The 21,817-nt window shown below is 45.2% G+C and overlaps 1 protein-coding gene across 14 annotated transcripts in view; it reads right to left on the bottom strand.

The window, feature by feature from the left end:
- LOC147121580 (mitogen-activated protein kinase kinase kinase kinase 3-like) overlaps positions 1-21,817 on the bottom strand; it is a 244,010-nt gene that overhangs the window by 211,852 nt on the left and 10,341 nt on the right. For all 14 annotated transcript variants that reach the window (XM_085981929.1, XM_085981930.1, XM_085981939.1 and 11 more), the window contains exons 4-7: positions 18,430-18,477; positions 9,543-9,585; positions 7,979-8,051; positions 4,898-5,029 (exon numbers count right to left, since the gene is read on the bottom strand). In XM_085981929.1, coding sequence (XP_085838055.1) covers positions 4,898-5,029; positions 7,979-8,051; positions 9,543-9,585; positions 18,430-18,477 — 296 coding nt within the window. The remainder of the gene's footprint in view (positions 1-4,897; positions 5,030-7,978; positions 8,052-9,542; positions 9,586-18,429; positions 18,478-21,817) is intronic.

Below are 21,817 nucleotides of genomic sequence, written 5' to 3'. Positions count from 1 at the left end.
GACACAATTATATTAACATTTTGTTCACTATATAATTCATATGTAATTTTGGATTTTTCTTCATGGTCTGTAGGCTCATGCTCATTATTCAAAGTAAATTATAAATTACTGGTAAAAACAATGGAGGAAATTGATAGGGTAAATAAGCTAAAAAAAGCTTCTTTTAAAGAGTAACTTAAACCCTTTAGAGTAGGGGACCAGATCAATGCACCACAATTGATAAAAAGGTTGCATATGTTGGTTCAAGATGGGTGTTGTGATTTATCACATTCTAGAAAAACACATCTCTAGATTTAAATGGACTTGAAACTGGCATTATTAAAAGAAAATGTATCTCTTCAAGTCTCAGATTAGTTCAATAACTTATTGATTTTTCAGGCAGCATTCACTCACTGTGATGGACCTTAGCAAGCTTGAACAGTTTCATGCATTTTCACAACTAATAAAAGATGTATGTCATTTGGTGACATTGTAGTTTCCTAAGTCAGTAATTGTTACTAAAATATCATTTCTAAAATCTGAATTGTGCAATTAAAAAAAAAAATTCACAAGACTGCTAAACGTTGCTAGCCCTGGTATTAAGATCAACGCTTATAGCAAAATTAAAATCAATCTTTTTCTGGTTCATGGTGCTGAAAAGGTTTAATTCTTCATTTCACTCAAAATTAAAGCTTTGACAGGAGAACAAAATTCTCTAATAAATCACATGGGTGAATGAACATAGACCAATTAAATTATTAGCAGCACATCTCACCATTTTAATTACCATAGAAAATGCCCTGAAAAGATTTCATTTTAAAATGTATTAAATCGTGAGTAGACACCAGGAAACACCCAGCGCACTGTGGCTGAACAGTAGAGACCAATCACAGGGTACTCTTAACACAAACTGATGTAGTGGACAGTTTGTTGCATGCAAGCTCTTTCTTTATATATTAACTAGCTGGAGTGCCCGGCGGTGCCGAGGCTTTTTCGAGGGCATGTTGTTGTTGGAAAAGAGAGAGAGAGAGAGAGAGAGAGAGCGCGACTGAAGGGGGGCGGGAGGAGGGAGGGAGGAGGATGGAGGGGGGGGGAAGGAGGGGGGGGGGGAAGGAGGGGGGGAAAGGGGGGGGGAAGGAAGGAGGGGGGAAGGAAGGAGGGGGGGAAGGAAGGAGGGGGGGAAGGAAGGAGGGGGGGAAGGAAGGAGGGGGGGAAGGAAGGAGGGGGGGAAGGAGGGGGGGAAGGAGGGGGGGAAGGAGGGGGGGAAGGAGGGGGGGAAGGAGGGGGGGAAGGAGGGGGGGGAAGGAGGGGGGGGAAGGGGAGGGGGGGGAAGAGGAGGGGGGGAAGGGGGGGAAGGAGGGGGGGGGGAAGGAGGGGGGGAAGGAGGGGGGGAAGGAAGGAGGGGGGGAAGGAAGGAGGGGGGGAAGGAAGGAGGGGGGGAAGGAAGGAGGGGGGAAGGAAGGAGGGGGGAAGGAAGGGAGGGAGGGAGGAAGGAGGGGGGGAGGAGTCCCCGAGCCCCGATGTCCCGCCCCCCCCCCCCCGATCCCGCGATCTCCCGCCCCCGCGATCTCCCGATGTCCCGCCCCCACGATGTCCCCGCCCGAGCCGGCTTCAAGACCAGAGAGACGCCGCGGCGCAACCGACCGCGTGAGGCCCGGCCGGACTCAAGTCGCGCTCCGGGCAGAAGATGACGCGGACGCTGACTCCCGCCCCGCCCGCCTTTACTAAGATGGCGGCAGCGGCGACGCTCGGCTCAGGTCCGCCCCCTCCAGCCTTCACAAAGATGGCGGCGATCACTGGCCTTTTGTCGATCGCGTCGGGAGGCGCCTAGCTCGGGCGTGGCTGGTCAACAGACGCCCAGGCTTTGAGGCCTGGAAAAACGGTGAAAGGTAGGAAAATTATAGAGGTTAGACAAAAGATTTACAAATTAATTAACTTTTTTAAAAAAGTGTCTTTTAAAAGCAACTTTTTTTTTTGCTGGAAATGTAGATTTGAAAAGAAACACGCAGAAAGCGGGAAATAGGAAAAGTTTGGAATCAAGATGGCGGCGACTCACCTCGGTTCAGAACGATAAGGCCTGCCCACACACGCACCGATTGGTGGATCGTCAGGTCACCGAAGCGTAGGATTGGTCAATCGTCCCGTCACTCGACCGTAGGAGGGCCCGGCCGCACGCGCCAGGACCCCGCCGTACGATTGGTCGACCTCGACGTCACTCGATGCTAATGAGCGGATAATGAGCGGAATGTTGAACTTTTTTGGGATACCGCGAGCGCAATTTTTGTCCGGCCGAAACGTAAATACGCTTAGGACGGTTCTGGAATTGTCAGCTTTCTTTCGACGTAACGCACGTGTAGGTACGCTCTATAACTTTCGAGTTAATTCAAGACACAGACAGACAGACGGAATGACAGACAGAAGTATCCTTTTATCTATCTAATCTATATATATATAAAGCGGCTCTTCTGTCTGTCTGTCCGCCTGGTCTCTATACGTTTGGAAGTTACAGAGCGTACCGACGCGCGCGTCGCCTCAAAAGAAAGCTTGCGATTCCGGACCGGTCATAGGCGTAAACTAAGGTAAATATTTCAATTATGTGTTAGGCAATTAATTAACAATTTATTTGAGTTTTATATTGTGTTTAGCAAACCCCACCCCCCCCCCCCTTCCTCCTCACCCTCGCGCAGGGGGGACTCGGGGCCTGAAGCTGAAAAAATTTCTCTCTCTTTCTCCTCTTCCCTCTCTCTCCTTCTCCTCTTCCCTCTCTGTCTCTCTCTACTTCCCCCTCTCAGGTGTCGCGGACAGAGCGCGGGGCGCGCCGCCCGAAGTTTCCCGCTCGCTAACGGCCTTGCCGGCTCCCGCGGGCCGCTCGCACTGACCCCGCATGCGCCGCCCGCACTCACCGCGCATGCGCCGCCCGCCCGCACGCAGCGGCCGTCCATCAGCCGCGCGATACGCGGGGGACCTCAGCAACGGCACCGGACCTCAGGCGCTAGGCAGGGGGGAGGGGCCGGAGAGAGGGACAGAGGGGAGCGGGGGAGGGGAGGGAGAGAGGGGAGGGGAGGGAGGGAGAGAGGGGAGGGAGGGATAGGACAGGGAGAGGACATGACAGGGAGAGGGGGGACACACAGGGGCAGGGAGACCAAACGCCCCAAAATTGCCCTCGCGCCCCAAAATTGCCCTCGCAACGCAGGGCTCACTAGGCAGGGGGAGGGGCCGGAGAGAGGGACAGAGGGGAGTGGGGGAGCGGTGGGGAGAGGGAGACAGGGGAGGGAGGGAGAGAGGGGAGGGAGGGATAGGACAGGGAGAGGACGTGACAGGGAGAGGGGGGACACACAGGGGCAGGGAGACCAAACGCCCCAAAATTGCCCTCGCAACGCGGGGCTCACTAGGCAGGGGGAGGGGCCGGAGAGAGGGACAGAGGGGAGTGGGGGAGCGGGGGGGGGGAGGGGAGGGGAGGGAGAGGGGAGGGGAGGGGAGGGGAGGGAGAGGGGGGAGGGAGGGATAGGACAGGGAGAGGACATGACAGGGAGAGGGGGGACACACAGGGACAGGGAGACCAAACGCCCCAAAATTGCCCTGTCCGGATGTCTGTCTGTCCGCCCGTTTGAAAGTTAGAGAGCGTACCGACGCGCGCGTCGCCTGAAAAGAAAGCTTGCGATTCCGGACCGGTCATAGGCGTATTTACGTTTCGGCCGGACAAAAATCCCGCCCGCGGTATCTGAAAAACGTTCAGCGTTCCGCTCATTAGCAACCGTGTGACGTCGAGGTCGACCAATCGGACGGGCGCATGCCATCCTACAGTTGAGTGTCGAGTGACTCGACGATTGACCAATCCTACGCTTCGGTGACCTGACCGGTCGACCAATCGGTGCGTGTGTGGGCGGGCCTTATCCTTCTGAACCGAGGTGAGTGGCCGCCATCTTGATTTTCCACAATTTTTTCCCCCACACTTTCTGTGTGTTAGGGAACTAAGGTAAATATTTTAATGATGTGTTAGGGAATTAAATAACAATTTAATAGGGGGGGGGGGGGGGGAAAAGAGAGCCTCGGGAAATCGCGGGGGGGGGGGGGAGCCTCGGGAAATCGCGGGGGGGGTGGCGAGCGAGCCTCGGGAAATCGCGGTGGGCTCGCGCCGCCCGCACATGCGCTGCCCGCCCGCCCACAGCGGCCGTCCATCAGCCACGCGATACGCGGGGGACCTCAGCTCCGGACCTCAGGCGCTAGGCAGTGGGAGGGGCCGGAGAGAGGGGAGTGGGGGAGGGAGGGAGACAGGGGAGAGGAGGGGAGGGAGAGGAGGGGAGGGGGGGGGAGGGAGGGATAGGACATGACAGGGAGAGGGGGGACACACAGGGGCAGGGAGACCAAGCACCCCAAAATTGCCCTCGCAACGCGGGGCTCCCCAGCTCGTAGATAGATAGATAGAATAGAATAGAAGAATAGATATACATGCACAATACAAATTAAAATATCTTGGCAGTTTTGACTGTGAAATACACCTTTCTTAGACATGCCTTCACGCACTGCCTCATAAATGGCAACTGCTGCATGGAATTTTACCACTTTTATGATCAGAAACATTGCAGCTTAAATGGTGCATTACTGCTACTGGTAAAAAGGCTTTACCATATTTGTTTAAAGAGGATTCAATAACACTGCGCCAATCACATTATGGGCAAAGTACAAAACCTGAGTCGGCATTCCTGCAGAGGTTATATCTTTATTACAGCAGCATTTTCAGAGTTTACGACTTCACTAAATCAGGGTGCCCAACAAGTCCCTTAAATGGCAGTAGCATCCCTTCAAGGTGTGTTGTGAAACCAACATTTAAGTAACTGAAAATATTTAGCCAGTGTGAAGAGGGGAAAGTCTTTATATGCTAAAACATCAACAAAACAAGACTTGTTTCAGTTCCTACCTCATTGGATGCAAGTCAAACATTGGAGGCTGAAGTTCAGCTAACTCAATACCAGTTATGCCAACTGCCCAGATGTCACACAGTTGGTTATATCCACCTTTCCTCTCCACAGCCGCAACCTCTGGGGCCATCCTAGAGAACAAATGAAGTTCACAATTTAAACTGATCTTTTGCCTGTAGATTTTCACATAAAATAGAAATAAAACCAAAATATTTTCCCAATCAGACCCAATCTCATTTTTTGTTTCATATTTACAGTCAAAAATGCCCCAGGAACTTTTTTCCCCACCATAAATTCTATAGCGGTCGCTAACAAAATTACACGGTCAATTATGTACTTCACTAAAACTCAGCTCCATTAGTGAAGGTGTTTTAAATGAATGGGTGTCACTCATCCACCTCAATTAGCACCAATGGAGTCGTCAATGATACAGCCCTCAGTGCTAATGCTAATCAACAATGACTCACCTGGGCCTTCTCAGGCCATGCGGTCAACTCTCACCTGGGCTGAACGGGAACCATAGACAAGGCAGCAGCAACAGAAGTTTTTGCACAGCCATGCCAAATCTTTGGATGCACACAGCCTACAAAGCAGGATTCAAATGTTCATGGCATTGCTGGACGTATGGCAGCAAAACCCACAGCAAATCTGTATGAGGCGCAGTAAAAATAGCTGCCGTGTTCATTGGCAAACATAAAAAATACTACTGCATTTAAATCAGCATTTAATCCCAGTCTGATTACTAAACAAGATGATATGAAGAGTATCAACAAGTGTTTTTCTCAGCAGGAAAAAGAAACCAACAGGCCTCATAGATGGGTACTTTATATATTGCATAGGAGAAGTTATGTGAATGACATCCAATTAAAGGACACCTTCCCAGCAATATTCTCTGTGATGGGCATCCATACTTGGCGTAACTCTTGAAATGTGAAGGATGCAGAATATTAAATAAGATTACCTACCATGTAGAGAATTCAGCATTCTTTGAATGATAACATCCTTCAAACAACATTGGAACTTTTTTGTTGCTTCTGGGGAATCAAGGCTTTTTGCCAACATATCATGACGGTCACCCTCATGTGACATCCTCATACTCCCACAACATATAAAGGCCCAGGAGTTGAACAAGTGCACTTCTGTGGTTGATAAGCTGAAACAGTTTCCATACCCATAAGACAAATAATGAGCCAGCAAGGCCTGAAGGATTGGTAAGGGTAGAATGCGGAGTGCGACAGGTGCTATCATTCAAAGAATAATGAAGATCTCACAAGGTAGTTAGTCTTTGTGTCATTCAGGCATCTCTCTAACATTGTAGAAACTATATCAAGCTAGCACTTTAGAAAGATAAAGGCCCTAGCTCAGATACACCAACTGCTGCTCCCAAATAGATCTGCCAAAAACCTTGCCATCACTGCTACAGCATGCAGAGTAGAGGTTGGCTCTCATAGACAACCATCCAGTCAGTCTGTGGTGACGAGATGAATTTCACCTGGTTCACATGTGCCTTCTACAACACCTTGGGAATTGAGGAAAGGGAAGAAAAACATATGGAAAATGCAAGTCCAGGAAAAGGAAAGGCCATCTCACTTCCACAGGGATGCGGTACCTAACTTGCTATCGATCTCCGCTAGCCCCATTTGCAGAATGTTCCTTGAATTGTCAAAGGATTATTATATTGCCTCTGGAAAAAAGGCTAAATTCTAGCAAATGTGACTAGCTTCACACCATCAGTTTGATGCCATATGCCTCAAAGATTATGCACAGATGGCTTACAAGAAGGTTAAGAGCAAAGGCAGAACAATGTCAATTTGGGCTTGGAAGAGGATATCGAACAAGAGAGGCAATAGTGACAAGAAAGTTTCATTTATATAGCACCTTTCACATCCTCAGAATCCCAAAACGCTTCACAGCCAATGAATTATTTTTTGAGGTGTCGTCACTGTTGTAATGTATGCAATGCACCAGTTAACTTTGCAGATAACAAAGTCCTACAAACAGCAATGAGATAAATGGCCAGTTAATCTGTTTGTGATGTTGGTTGAGGGATAACTCGCCTGAGTCAGAAGGTTGTGGGTTCAAGTCCCACTCCAGAGACTTGAGCACATAAAGCTAGGCTGACATTCCAGTGCAGTGCTGAGGGAGTGCTGCACTGTTGGAGGTGCCATTTTTTGGATGAGACGTTAAATCAAGGCCCTGTCTGCTCTCTCAGGTGGACGTAAAAGATCCCATGGCACTATTTCGAAGAGGAGCAGGGAAGTTCTCCCCAGTGTCCTGGCCAATATTTATCCCTCAAATCAACATAACAAAAACAGATTATCTGGTCATTATCGCATTGCTGTTTGAGAGAGCTTGCTGTGCGCAAATTGGCACCTTTCCCACATTACAACAGTGACTACACTCCAAAAAATTACTTCATTGGCTGTAAAGCGCTTTGAGACGTTCAGTGGTCGTGAAAGGCACTATATAAATGTAAGTCTTTTTTTTAAGTCTTTCTTTTACACACAGATGTTCAGGTTTATGTTCTTTACCTGGATTACACAAACGAGTGTGTGCGATTATTCTTTAAATACAGAAAAGGGCATGTAAATTACTTTGTGACTGGCTCAAGAATGGCTTTGGGACCAGAGTATAAAATAGCGCATGCCACAGATGCTCAATAAGAAACAAGACATGGCGACACTGAATTCTTCCTAAATTCGTAGACAGGGGTAGATCAAGAGAAGAGAGAACACTCTATACTGAAAATTCTCTGCACAGAATTCTCCTTTAACGCAGAATTAATGCTGTGGAAGTGAAAGTCACATTCCATTTGAATCCAAAAGCAGCATCAGTTTCTCACCTTTAATATCCCAACAAGGGAGAGGAACTAAAATGGATACATCAATTTTTTTTAAACTTATTCACCATAAAAAGCTAGACTGGAGTCTATGTATTCAAGGGATGTTTGTTTCTGTATTCAGTTGTGCTTTAATAATAACATGTACAGTACTTATCCATCTTAATTATCAATAGCATCAAATACCATTACTTTCACAAATAAAGACACAAAGAAAATGATAGGAAAGAGTCAACATTACCAATATGGAGTACCAATAAACGACTTCCTCTTTGCTATAGTTGCAGTAATCTGTGCAGAAACTCCAAAATCAGCTGAAATGTGAATGGTAGGATACGAGTGGGATTAACGATATGTGGCAATTTTATGAATAGCAAAGTACATCTGAGCTACTTTTAGCTTATAGCCCATTCGCTCAAAGTAAGTAAGTTTCATTTATATAGGCCTGTTGGGTCACTGCCCTGGACCTGTACCTCAAATATAATGCTCAGCTCCTTACTGCAATCAACATATCATCAGATTATTGTGTCCTAGTATTGTGCATTTAAAATAGTGAACACTTCTTTCGTATGGTAGTAGCAAAGCAGATCAATGCCAATATCTAAGTCAGATATCCAGGCCAAAGCTTCCTGTGTAACAGCATAGATATCTTGTAGGCTATCTGCGAATTTCCTCTAAGGTCAGTGCTCAATCAGGTGCTCCAGGGTCTGATTAGGAGCTCCACAGTCACATGATGGGGATGTTTTAATCTTCCATCTATAGAGAAGGGGGCAGCATCTACCATGACTGGTTCTGAGGCGGTTGATGGTTGTCCACTGTTTGCAAGGAAGGTTTGATCCTTCAGGTTGTACTGTGGGGTCCTCTACAAGGATTCTATTCCGTATGTCACAGTTCTTCCAGGCAGACTTGATAGCCATGCTGGAGAGCAGTACTCCGCTGTAGAATGCACCAGGACGGGTGCTGCTGAGTGAACAATGTATCACCCCCACGCAATGATTCAAGAGCCTTGGGTCACTTAAAACTATGCATATGCATTGTGATGAATAATCCTCAACCCTGAACATCTGGATTATGTCAGATACATCGAGCATCCTTATTTAAGGATTAATGATCAGCAGTCTGTTTTACTGAACATCTTCATATTATTCCCATAAGAAAACCAAATGCTTACAAGTTGAAAAGCAGAAATGGTTTTGTCACGAGAGTAGCTCATGTATAAAAATAATGAATATCACTCCATGCACCAGAGACGTCAATTAATTAGCCTGCATACATTAAGGAATTCTTACAATCTAAGTTCAGCAGTCTTTCATTGAAAAAGTTTAATAAATGAAGTTTATCATATATAAATCATAATAATTGAAGTAGCATAATTGAAGGAGTAAAGCAAAAACGTTGCTTGCATAGTAACACATTTGGACAGGAGACTATTGGACCATCTCCCACATCTCCCATTAGTTTCCTCACCCTAATTCTGGAACTAATAGCTATGTATCCCCTTTCCTAATCCGAATTAATTCAGTCCTTTTTCAAAACATGCCCTTGATTTTTGTTCCACCGCCCCTGCTGGTGATCTGCTCCGCAACTAAAAAAAGTTTGCTAAATTTCCTAATTTCTCTTGACACCCTCAACTTCCAGTTCTGTGCCCTAGTCTTCAAATCCTGCACCTGATAAAAAGAACTTTTCTGGAGCAAAAAAAATGCATGAATTAAGAACCCAATTTAATTTGTACAGAAGAATGCCAACCATCCAGTCACTGGTTAACAAGTTATTAATTCTAAAAGGGAGGAAAAATATATTCTTACCTAATTTCACATGGCCATTATCTGTCAGAAGAATATTTGCTCCCTTTAATCATAAAAAAAACCTGTATTAAAATTCGATAGATCTGAATGCTTTTCTTAGATTTAACAAATTTTATCCAAATTATAGGGAAATTAAACACTTCCAATGGACTTCAAAACAACAGGATTACACTGTGAAGGCTGACAACGCACATTTTAATAGCTATTTCTGGAAGTTAGTTATTACAGAGTGTGACCATTCTTCGTAACATGCTCAATGGTCAAAGAACTTTCACATCATGGTCACTTTTGTTTTTAAATTGGAGCTCAGGAATGGAAAACAATTTTAACTAGAAAACAAAAAAAAAATACTGCAGCTTGGGCCGGTAAGTGGCAGGTAGCATTCGCACCACAGAAGTGCCAGGCAATGACTATCTCCAACAAGCGAGAGTCTAACCACCAATTGACATTCAACAACATTACCATCACCGAATCCCCCACCATCAACATCCTGGGGATCACCATTGACCAGAAACTTAACTGGACCAGCCACATAAATAATGTGGCAACAAGAGCAGGTCAGAGGCTAGGTATTCTGCGGCAAGTGCCTCACCCCGACTCCCCAAAGCCTTTCCACCATCTACAAGGCACAAGTGAGGAGTGAGATGGAATACTCTCCACTTGCCTGGATGAGTGCAGCTCCAACAACACAAGAAGCTCGACACAATCCAGGACAAAGCAGCCCGTTTGATTGGCACCCCATCCACCACCTTAAAGATTCAGTCTCCACCACCGGCGTACCGTAGCTGCAGTGTGTACCGTCTACAAAATGCACTGCAGCAACTCGCCAAGGCTTCTTCGGCAGCACCTCCCAAATCCGCGACCTCTTCCACTTAGAAGGACAAGGGCAGCAGGCGCATGGGAACACCACCACCTCCAAGTTCCCCTCCAAGTCACACGCCACCCTGAATTAGAAGTATATAGTCGATCCTTCATAGTCACTGGGTCAAAATCCTGGAACTCCCTCCCTCACAGCACTGCGGGAGTACCTTCACCACACGCACTGCAGCGGTTCAAGGTGGTGGCTCACCACCACCTTCTCAAGGGCAATTAGGGACGGGCAATAAATGCTGGCCTTGCCAGCGACGCCCACATCTCAAACACACAAAAGAAATGGTGGAAATCTGAAACAAAAACAGAAAACGCTGGAAACACCAGCAAGTGAGGCAGCATCTGTAAAGAAAGGAAAACGTAACTTTTCAAGCATAGTCCTGTGTCAGAAATATCTGTGGCAGCAATTGGTGAAGTTTAACTGAGTAAATCAAAACACTATCAGACGTGGACACAAGGCAACATTATGACTAGTTTTAGATGATGTTAAAGTAAGGCCAATACCAATCATTTAAACAGACTTATCTTCGCAACAAAAAATTTGCCCTTTTAAGCTTGCTAACAAGGCCCTTGCCAACCATGACATTACTGCGGATGATTGCATTGACATCATGGCCTTGACAGAAACTTGGCTCACAAGTGATGACACCTTCTTTACGGAAGGCTTTCTGCATGGCTATACTGTCCACCCCATCCCACCCAACCTGCCACGGTGGTGGTGTGGCCCTTATTAACAAATCTCACCTTAGTCTGGCTCCCTACTCCTCTGGCGCCTTCTGCTCCTTTGAGCATCGCACCATGTTCCACTCCTCCTTTAAAATCCTCGTTCTCTACCATCCACTCAAGTCCCACCCCAAGTTTCTCACCTATATATACTCACTCCTTTCCTCCCTCAACCTCTGCACTGAGCAACTTCTCATCCTCTGCATTCACTGCCCTCATGTTCTCCCTTAATCTCTCCCTCTATATAAGCTCTGCTACCCATACTCACAGCCACCCTTCGAGCTTGCTATCTCATGTGGCCTCTCTATTCCTATCGTCTCAATCACAGACGAGGCCATCTCTGACACTTCCTTGTATCCCTCACCACTTGCTTCCCCTTCCTACCCCGCTTTCTTCTGTGTCCACCCCTAGAAAAAAGCTCTCAAGTCACTTACAATGCCATTTTCAAACTCTCAACTGTCTAACCTTTGGTCTTCCGTTCGCCAGGCTACTTCTACAGCCACCAATCTGCTCAATCATACCCTTCACGTACACCTTTGATGTCTGCCCCCAGCAAAACACATACTCTCTCCCACCCTAGCTGTTCCCCTGGTATAGCCCCCATCTTAGCTCCATTATGTCCAAGGGGCACAGACTTGAACATATATATAGCACACAACTGGTTTAGCCATTCACCGCCAGATATTGCTGGACCACAAAGGTCATGCTCTCCTCTGCCAAAACTGGGGAACAGACAGACGTTTCTGTGGCCGCAGGCATGACTCCAGGATGGTATGTTGCCTCCCTGGTGCCAGGGTCAGGGATGTCACTGAGCAGCGGCAGGACATTCTGACGGGGGAGGGTGAACAGCCAGAGGTCGTGGTCCAAATCAGTACCAACGACATAGGTAGAAAGAGGGACGAGTTCCTGCAAGCAGAATATAGGCAACTAGGAAATAAATTAAAAAGCAGGACCTCAAAAGGTAGTAATCTCAGGATTACTCCCAGTGCCTGCCACGTGCTAGCGAGAGCAGAAATAGGAGAATAGACCAGATGAATGCGTGGCTGGAGAGATGGTGTAGCAGGGAGGGTTTTAAATTCCTGAGGCATTGGGACTGATTCTGGGGAAGGTGGGACCTGTACAAGCTGGACGGGTTACACCTCGGCAGAAACGGGACCTACGTCCGTGCAGGGGGGTTTGCTGGTGCTGTTGGGAAGGATTTAAACTAGTTTATCAGGGGGCTGGGAATCTAAGTGTCGGCCCAGAACGGAGAGAAACAAAGCTGGAAGTGCAAGTTAGAAAAGTAGTCATGGAGGAAGACACAAAAAATCTCCCAGAAATACGAGAAAACCAAGGGTGCGACGAGAATGAGGAACTTAAAGAAATCATTAGTAAAAAAAAGCAATACTAATAAAATTAATGGGATTAAAAGTTGATAAATCCCAAGGACAGGATGACCTACATCCTAGGGTTTTGAAAGAGGTGGCCATTGGAATAGTGGACGCATTGGTTGTCATCTTCCAAAATTCTAGAGATTCTAGAACGGTTCCTGCAGATTGGAGGATAGCAAATGTAACCCCGCTATTTAAGAAAGGAGGGAGAGAGAAAACAGGGAGCTACAGACCAGTTAGCCTCACATCAGTAGTTGGGAAAATGCTGGAATCTATTATAAAGGATGCAAAAACTGGGCACTTAGAAACTAATAGTAAGATTGAGCAGAGTCAACATGGATTTATGAAAGGGAAATCCTGTTTGACAAACCTATTGGAGTTCTTTGAGGATGTAACTAGTGGAGTAGACAAAGGGGAACCGGTAGATGTGGTGTATCTGGATTTTCAGAAGGCCTTCGATAAGGTCCCACACAAGAGATTGGTGAACAAAATTAGGGCGCATGGAATTGGGGGTAATATACTAGCATAGATTAAGAATTGGTTAACAGACAGAAAACAAAGAGCAGAGATAAACGGGTCTTTTTCAGGATGGCAGGCTGTGACTAGTGGGGTACCGCAAGGATCGGTGCTTGGACCCCAGCTATTCACAATCTATATCAATGATTTGGATGAGGGGACTAAATGTAACATTTCCAAATTTGCTGATGATACAAAGCTAGGTGGCAGTGGCAGTTGCGAAGAGGCTTCAAGGGGATCTCGACGGGCTCAGTGAGTGGACGAGAACATGGCAGATGGAATATAATGTGGATAAATGTGAAGTTATCCACTTTGGTAGAAAAAACAGAAAGGCAGAGTATTTCCTAAATGGTGAAAGATTGGGGAATGCAGATGCTCAAAGGGACCTGGGTGTCCTTGTACATGAGTCACTGAAAATGAATGTGCAGGTGCAGCAAGCCATTAGGAAGGCAAATGGTATGCTGGCCTTCATTACAAGAGGATTTGAGTACAGGAGTAAAGAAGTCTTACTCCAATTATATAGGGCCTTGGTGAGACTACACCTGGAGTACTGCGTACAATTTTGGTCTCCTTACCTAAGGAAGGATATACTTGCCATAGAGGGAGTGCAACGAAGGTTCATGAGATTGATTCCTGGGATGGCGGGACTGTCGTAGGAGAAAAGATTGAGTAAACTAGGCCTGTATTCTCTTGAATTCAGAAGAATGAGAAGTGATCTCATTCAAGCATACAAAATTATTACAGGGCTTGATAGGGTGGATGCTGGGAGAATGATTCCCTTGGTTGGGGAGTCTAGAACCAGGGGCCACAGCCTCAGGATAAAGGGTAGGCCATTCAGGACTGAGATGAGAAGAAATTTCTTCACAGAGGGTGGTGAATCTTTGGAATTCTCTACCCCAGAGGGCTGTGGAGGCTCAGTCATTGGGTATATTCAAAACAAAAGTCGATAGATTTCTGACTAGTAAGGGCATCAAGGGATATGGCGATAGGGCCGGTGAATGGAGTTGAGGCAGAAGATCAGCCATGATCTCATTGAATGGTGGAGCAGGCTCGAAGGGGTGAACAGTCCATACCAGTACCAATGACATTGGCAGAGAGGGATGAGGTCCTGCAGGCAGAATTTAGGGAGCTAGGAGAGAGATTAAAAAGCAGGACCTCAAAGGGTAGTAATCTCCGGATTACTCCGGTGCCATGTGCTAGTGAGTACGGGAATAGGAGGATAGAACAGATGAATGCGTGGCTGGAGAGATGGTGCAGGAGGGAGGGCTTTAGATTCCTGAGGCACGGAGACCTTTTCTGGGGAAGGTGGGACCTGTACAAGCCGGACGGGTTACACCTCAACAGAGCTGGGACCAATATTCTCACTAGGAGGTTTGTTAGTGCTGTTGGGGAGGGTTTAAACTAGCTTGGCAAGGGGATGGGCACCAGCATATAAGAACATAAGAAATAGGAACAGGAGTAGGCCAATCGGCCGCTCGAGCCTGCTCTACCATTCAATATCATAATAATAATAATTCAACTTTATTGTCATTGCACAAGTACATGAACAACGAAGCCCTGTTCCTGGGACTAGGGACAGGGTCACTGGCAAGGCTTGGAAGCTAAGCAGAGCCAGGCCTGGTTAGTACCTGGAGGGGTGACCATCAGGGAAGACCAGGTGCAGAAGGTCACGGAAGGAGCCCCGAGGAGGGGCGGTTGGTGAGAAGGTCACGGAAGGAGGAGCGGCTGGTGAGCAGGCCCGGGCGTTGGGCTGAAGATTGTCGGACAGGAGGAATGGTGGAAATGGAATGGCGGCGCGCACCGACGCAGCGGCTTTGCTTCTCCCAGTCATGGGAGCTTGCAAGATCATGGCTGATCTGATCCTAACCTCAAATCTACGATCACTCTCCATCCCACCCGAACCCATGTGATCTCCCAGGAGAGGCGAAAAACCAGATTAAAAAACCCAATGGCCAATTTGGGAGAAAAAAATCTGGGAAATTCCTCACCGACCCATCTAGGCGATCGCAACTCATCCAGGAGATCACTCTGTCCCTATATTTTCTACAGTACTTACCTTCTGTAAAGGCGATCTCCACCCCAGCCAGGAACAGGAATAAAACCATCTCCTGAAATCTAACAGAATTAGAACACAAGAAGTAGGAGCAGAACCAGGCTACACGGCCCCTGGGCCCGCTCCACTAGCCACAGGGCCATGACCATTCCGAACCTAGACTCATGTCCAATTTCCTGCCCGCTCCCCGTAACCCTTAATTCCCTTTACTTCTAGGAAACTATCTATTTCTGTTTTAAATTTATTTAATGATGTAGCTTCCACAGCTTTCTGGGGCAGCAAATTCCACAAACCTACCACCCTGAGTGAAGACGTTTCTCCTCATCTCAGTTTTGAAAGAGCAGCCCCTTATTCTAAGATTATGCCCCCTAGTTCTAGTTTCACCCATCATTGGGAACATCCTCACCGCATCCACCCAATCAAGCCCCTTCACAATCTTATATGTTTCAATAAGATCGCCTCTCATTCTTCTGAACTCCAATGAGTAGTGTCCCAATCTACTCAACCTCTCATCACGAGTAGAAAAGAGGAATAAGGTGCATAAAAGAGTGAATGTGTTGGATAGTACTAGAGAAGATAGTACTAGAGGCGGTAGTAGTACCATATTAGACAAAAGCTGACTAAGAAAGAATACGAAAAATTCAAAAATGGGTTACATGTACGTAAACGCACAAAGTATGGTGAATAAGGTTGGTGAGCTACAAGCACAATTAGCTGTGTGGCAATATGATGTTGTGGCAATAAAGGAAAAGGAAACGTAGCTTAAAAATGGTGAGGACTAGGCACTTAATATTCAAGGGTACAAGGTGTTAAGAAAAGATAGGGAAGGAAAAAAGGGAGGTGGGGTGACAGTGCTGATTAAGTAAGACATTGTAGTGTTGGAAAGGGAGGATGTTCTTGAGGGGACAGGGACAGAATCCATTTGGTTAGAGTTGAGGAGCAAAAAGGGTCTGATCACACTATTGGGGGTATTCTATAGGCTGCCAAAGGAGAGGGAGGTAGAGGAACAAATCTGCAGGGAATTCGCAGAGATATGCAAGAGCTTTAGAGTGGTGATATTGGGGGACTTTAATTACCCAAATATCGATTGGGATAATGCTGGGGTAAAAGGAAAGGAGGGGGGGAGGAATTTCTGAAATGAGTTCAGGAGAATGTCCTTGACCAATATGTTCTTGGCCCAACTAAGAAGGAGGCATTGCTGGATCTGGTGCTGGGGAATGAGATGGGCCAGGTCGACCAAGTGTCTGTGGGAGAACACTTGGGTACGAGTGATCATCATATCATAAGATTTAGATTAGCAATGGAGAGGAGCAAGGAACAATCTAGAATGGAACTTCTAAACTGGAATAGAGTTAACTTCAATGGGATGCAAAAGGATCTAGCCAGGGTAAAATGGAACCAAAGACTGATAGGAAAAAGTGTAATGGATCAATGGGTGATCTTTAAAGGAGATGTTTCCAAGTACAGGCTAGGTACATTCCAACAAGAGGGAAGGGTAAGGGAACCAAAGCAAGGGCTCCTTGGATGACAAGGGAGATAGAGAAGATGATGAACCAAAAAAAGAGGGTGCATGATTCATGTCGGGTGAATTCAAGGGAGAACCAGACCAAATACAGTAAGTTGAGAGGGGATGTGAAGATGAAAATAAGATTGACAAAGAGAGAATGAGAGAGTGGAATGGCAGTTAACATAAAAGGGAACCCAAAAATCTTCTACCGGCATGTAAACAGTTAAGTGGGTAGTAAGAGGTGGGGTGGGGCCTTCTCTACCACAGAAGGCAGTAGAGGCCAATTCATTAAATATATTCAAGAAGGAGTTCGATATATTTCTCAAGGCTAAAGGGATCAAGGGATATGGGGAGAAGGCAGGGACAGGGTACTGAATTTGGGTGATCAGCCATGATCTCATTAAATGGCGGAGCAGGATCGAGGGGCCGAATGGCCCACTCCTGCTCCTATCTTCTATGTTTCTATGTAATTAGGGATGGGCAATAAATGTTGGCCTTGCCAGTGACACCCACATCCCAAGAACGAATTTTTTTTTTTTTTTTTTTTTAAATAAATGTCTACCCGGCCCACCCCTTCATAATTTTAAATACCTCAATTAGGTCATCCCGTAGCCTTTTCTTTTCTAGAAAAAAAGATCCTCAGCCTTTCCAGAGAAGTATGCCCTCTCAGTTCTGGCATGATCCTTGTGAATCTTTTTTACACCAGTGCCTCTATATCCTTTTTATAATGTGGAGACCAAAACTGTGCACAGTACTCCAAGTGTGGTCTAACCAAGGTTCAATATAAGTTTAACATAACTTCTTTGCTTCTCAATTCTATCCCTCTAGAAATGGACTCCTAGACAAGTGCTAGGTTTGCTTTTTTTTTTAACAATAAAAATGGCCTCATTAATCTGCATCGCTACTTTTAGTGATCTGTGTATCTGTACCCCTAGATCTCCTTGCTCGGTTATCCCATTTAGACTCCTCTTATCCGTATGTGGCCTCCTTATTCTTCCTACCAAAAGGTAACACCTTACACTTGTCTATGTTAAAATTCAGTTGACAATTACACACCCATTCTGCTAATGACTTGTATTTTGTCGCAGTCTTCCTCAACATTAATTATACCCTCCAATTTGGCGTCATCCGCAAATTTTGAAATTGTACTTCGGATTCCCAACTCCAAACCGTTTATGTAAATTGTGAACAACGGTGGTCCCAGTACTGATCCTTGTGGAACATCACTTCACACCTTTTGCCAGTCTGAATAGCTACCCTCAACTCCTACTGTAACCAGCTTGCTATCCATTCTGCCTACAGGATTGTCCAGATTGTCAAAAAGTGACTTGCATGAGCCAGAAAGAGCCCAGGACTCTGGCATGGAACTGCTGAATCAATTTACCAAATACCCTGGGCCAACATTTTTGAGCTCTGCACTGCTGTATGATTTGTTTCCTACTTTTGAGACATCGGATAAACCCTCAGCTGGAATTGAAAGGACCAAGAGTGCATGTCAAACTTTGAGAGGAGGATGACAGACATTAGAAATGTCTGAATATGCAAGAAAATACCCTCTTGTATTTTGAACAAACTTTGAGGTCCAATATTGGTGATTTTATTTTGGTATGGCAGGGGAAGAAAGACGACGAGAGTTAGGTGATAACTCTACACCACATGAACATGGAAAATCACAAGTTACAGCCCAACACTGAAGATTTTAAGTAGATATTACTCTTGCAATTCTTTCCCTCAGGTACATAGAAACTACTGAAATGAAGAAAAGCAGTTAGCTGCGTCTTGGTTCACTAAGTGTTAAACAGAAAACCGGTAGACATCAAAAATTACCAGCAATTCAACTCTATTTACCTTAATGTCTCTGTGCATTTTTCCTTTGCTGTGAAGGTAATATAAACCCTACAAAAAAAAAGACACTTATTGCACTGTTGTGCAAAGCCAGCAATTTCAGCTAATCAAGCAGATTTAGTCAGATATACATACAAGCACATATATATTCATATAAACAGAAACTAATTTCCAAACACAAATGATAATTGGAATATTTTCTGCTCTACCCAACAGATTCTGGGAAGCCACAATCACTATTCACACAAGGGGGCATAACCTTAAAATTAGAGAGAGTAACAAAGGTAATAAGGCATCAGTGACTAAGGTGACATCTATGAAAAATAGAAATAAGTCAAAGCTAAAGGCACTATATCTGAATGCACAAAGCATTCACAACAAAATATATGAATTAATAGCAACAGGTTTGATCTAATAACCATTAGAGTCATGGTTGCAAAGTGGCCACGGTTGGGAACTAAATATTCCAGGATACTTAACTTTTAGAAGAGATAGGCAAAATGAAAAAGGAGGAGGTAGCCCTGATAATAAAGGGTGGGATAAAGACAGAAGAGAGAAAGGATCTTAGCTCCGAAAATCAAGCACAGGAAACTTTCATTTATCCGGAGGTTAAATGTCCGGAAAGCTCTATCTACCAGCAAAATTCAGGAGTCGGTTCAGATCATTTTTTTTCTTTCCGTTGCTTCTTTTCCAGTCCTGGCTCTGCAAGCGTCTCTGTAGCTAAGCAACAGCTTCAGCTAGACACTTGCAAGCTGCGCTGACTGTTTTGAAGCTGTTGCTAACACTGAGCTCCATATGTTTTAACATTAGCGCTGGTTTCTACGGCAGTTTTGATCTAACGGCACCAGCTCGGTCCCATCGGTGCCGGATACCAGAAAGTTTCCTGTAGTAGAATCAGTTTGGGTGGAGCAAAGAAACAGCAAGGGGCAGAAAACATTGGTGGGAGTTGTTTATAGGCCCCCCAAACAGTAGTTGTAATGTAGGGCAGAGTATAAATCAGGAAATTAGAGGCACATGTAACAAGGGTAATACAGTAATCATGGGGGACTTTAATCTACATATAGACTGGGCAAACCAAATTCCAGTAATAGTGTGGAGGACGAATTCATGGAGTGCATGCAAGATAGTTTTCTAGATCAGTATGTTGAGGAACCAACATGGGAGCAGGTTATTTTAGACCTAGTATTGTGCAATCAGTAAGGGTTAATTAATAACCTTGTAGTGAAGGGGCCTTTAGGGGAGAGTGACCAGATCATGATAGAATTTGAAATAACAGAAAATGCTGGAAAATCTCAGCAGGCCAGGCAACATCCGTGGAGAGAAATTAGAGTCAACGTATCGGGTCAAAACCTTTTGTCAAGACTAAAGAGGCATAGGGAATGAAATAGAGTAAGAGGCCAGGCTGGGAGAGAACAAAAGAGAAGAGACATTAAGAAGTATTCAAAACAAGACGAGATGGTGATAGGACTAGTGGAGACAAAAGACAGCTCTAAATTAGGTGTAAAATGCGCTGGCAGAATGGGAGAAAGCTGCTTGTGGGAGAGAGAAAAAAAGAGAAAGGGGGCGGGGGGGGGGGGGAGGCCAAAACAAAGGTGTGGATTAAAAAATATAAGTAAAAATGTAATAGAGGCTGAGGTTATGATCTGAAATTGTTGAATTCGATATCGAGTCCGGAAGGCTGTAAAGTGCCTAATCCGAAGATGAGGTGCTGTTCCTCGAGTTTACATTGAGCTTCCGTGGAACAATGCAAGAGGCCGAGGGCGGTGAGGTCAGAGTGGGAATGGGGCGGTGAATCAACGTAAACTCGAGGAACAGCACCTCATCTTCCGATTAGGCACTTTAGTGTCTTCCGGACTCAATATCGAGTTCAACAATTTCAGATCATAACCTCAGCCCCTATTACATTTTTACTTATATTCACACCTTTGTTTTGGCCTTTCCCCCTCCACCCCCCCCCCGCCTTTCTCTTTTTTCTCTCTCCCACATGGCAGCTGTCTCCCATTCTGCCAGCACATTTCACACCTAATCTAGAGCTGTCTTTTGTCTCCACTAGTCCTATCACCATCTCGTCTCGTTTTGAATACCTCTTAATGTCTCTTCTCTTTTGTTCTCTCCCAGCCTGGCCTCTTAATCTATTTCATTCCCTGTGCCTCTTTAGTCTTGACAAAGGGTTTTGACCCGAAACGTTGACTCTAATTTCTCTCCACGGATGTTGCCTGGCCTGCTGAGTTTTTCCAGCATTTTCTGTTGTTATTTCAGATTTCCAACATCTGCAGTATTTTGCTATCATGATAGAATTTTATATTGAGTTTGAAAGTGATTTAGTTAAATCCAAAACTAGGATCTTAAATCTAAACAAAGCAAACTACATAGGTATGAGGGGCGAGTTGGTCAAGGTAGATTGGTTATTAAAAGGTATGACAGTAGATAAGCAATGGCTAGCATTTAAAGAATTAATACATAATTTACAACAAATATATATTCCTTTAAGGCACAAAAACCCACAGGAAAAGTGCTCCAACCATGGCTAACAAGAGAAGTTAAAGATAGTATTAGATCAAAGGAAGAGGCATATAATGTTGCCAAAAAGAGTAGCAAGTCTGAGGATTGGGAGGATTTTAGAATTCAGCAAAGGAGGACCAAGAAATTGATAAAGAAAGGGAAAATAGAATATGAAAGTAAACTAGCGAGAGACATAAAAAGATTGTAAAAGCTTCTATTGGCATGTAAAAAGGAAAAGCCAAGCGATAGTAAATGTGGGTCTCTTACAGGCTGAGACAGGAGAAGCTATAATGGGGAATAATGAAATGGCAGAGAAATTAAACAAATATTGTGTGTCTGTCTTCACGGAAGACGACACAAAAAACTTCCCAGAAGTAATGGAAAACCAAGGGTCTAGCGAGAATGAGAAACTGAAAGAAATTAGTATTGGTAAAAAAAAAACTAGTACTGGAGAAATTAATGGGACTGAAAGCCAATAAATCCCCTGGACCTGATGGCCTACATCCTAGGGTTTTGAAAGAGGTGGCTATAGAGATAGTGGATGCATTGGTTGTCATCTTCCAAAATTCCATAGATTCTAGAACAGTTCCCGCAGATTGGAAGGTAGCAAATGTAACCCCACTATTTAAGAGGGAGAGAAAACAGGGAACTACAGACCAGTTAGCCTGACACCAGTAGTAGGGGAAATGCTAGAAGCAGGACATGGTAACAGGGCACTTAGAAAATAATAATAGGATTGGGCAGAATCAACACAGATTTATGAAAGGGAAATCGTGTTGGACAAATCTGCTAGTTTCTTGAGGTTGTAACTAGCAGAGTAGATAAGGGGGAACCAGTGGATGTGGTGTATTTGGATTTTCAGAAGGCATTCGATAAAGTGCCAAAGAGG

The sequence above is a fragment of the Somniosus microcephalus genome, chromosome 3 (genome assembly GCF_052327205.1).
Source record: "Somniosus microcephalus isolate GS21.2 chromosome 3, FLI_Smic_1.0, whole genome shotgun sequence".
Taxonomy (NCBI): Eukaryota; Metazoa; Chordata; class Chondrichthyes; order Squaliformes; family Somniosidae; genus Somniosus; species Somniosus microcephalus.
This window is presented reverse-complemented; position numbering and strand designations above follow the sequence as displayed.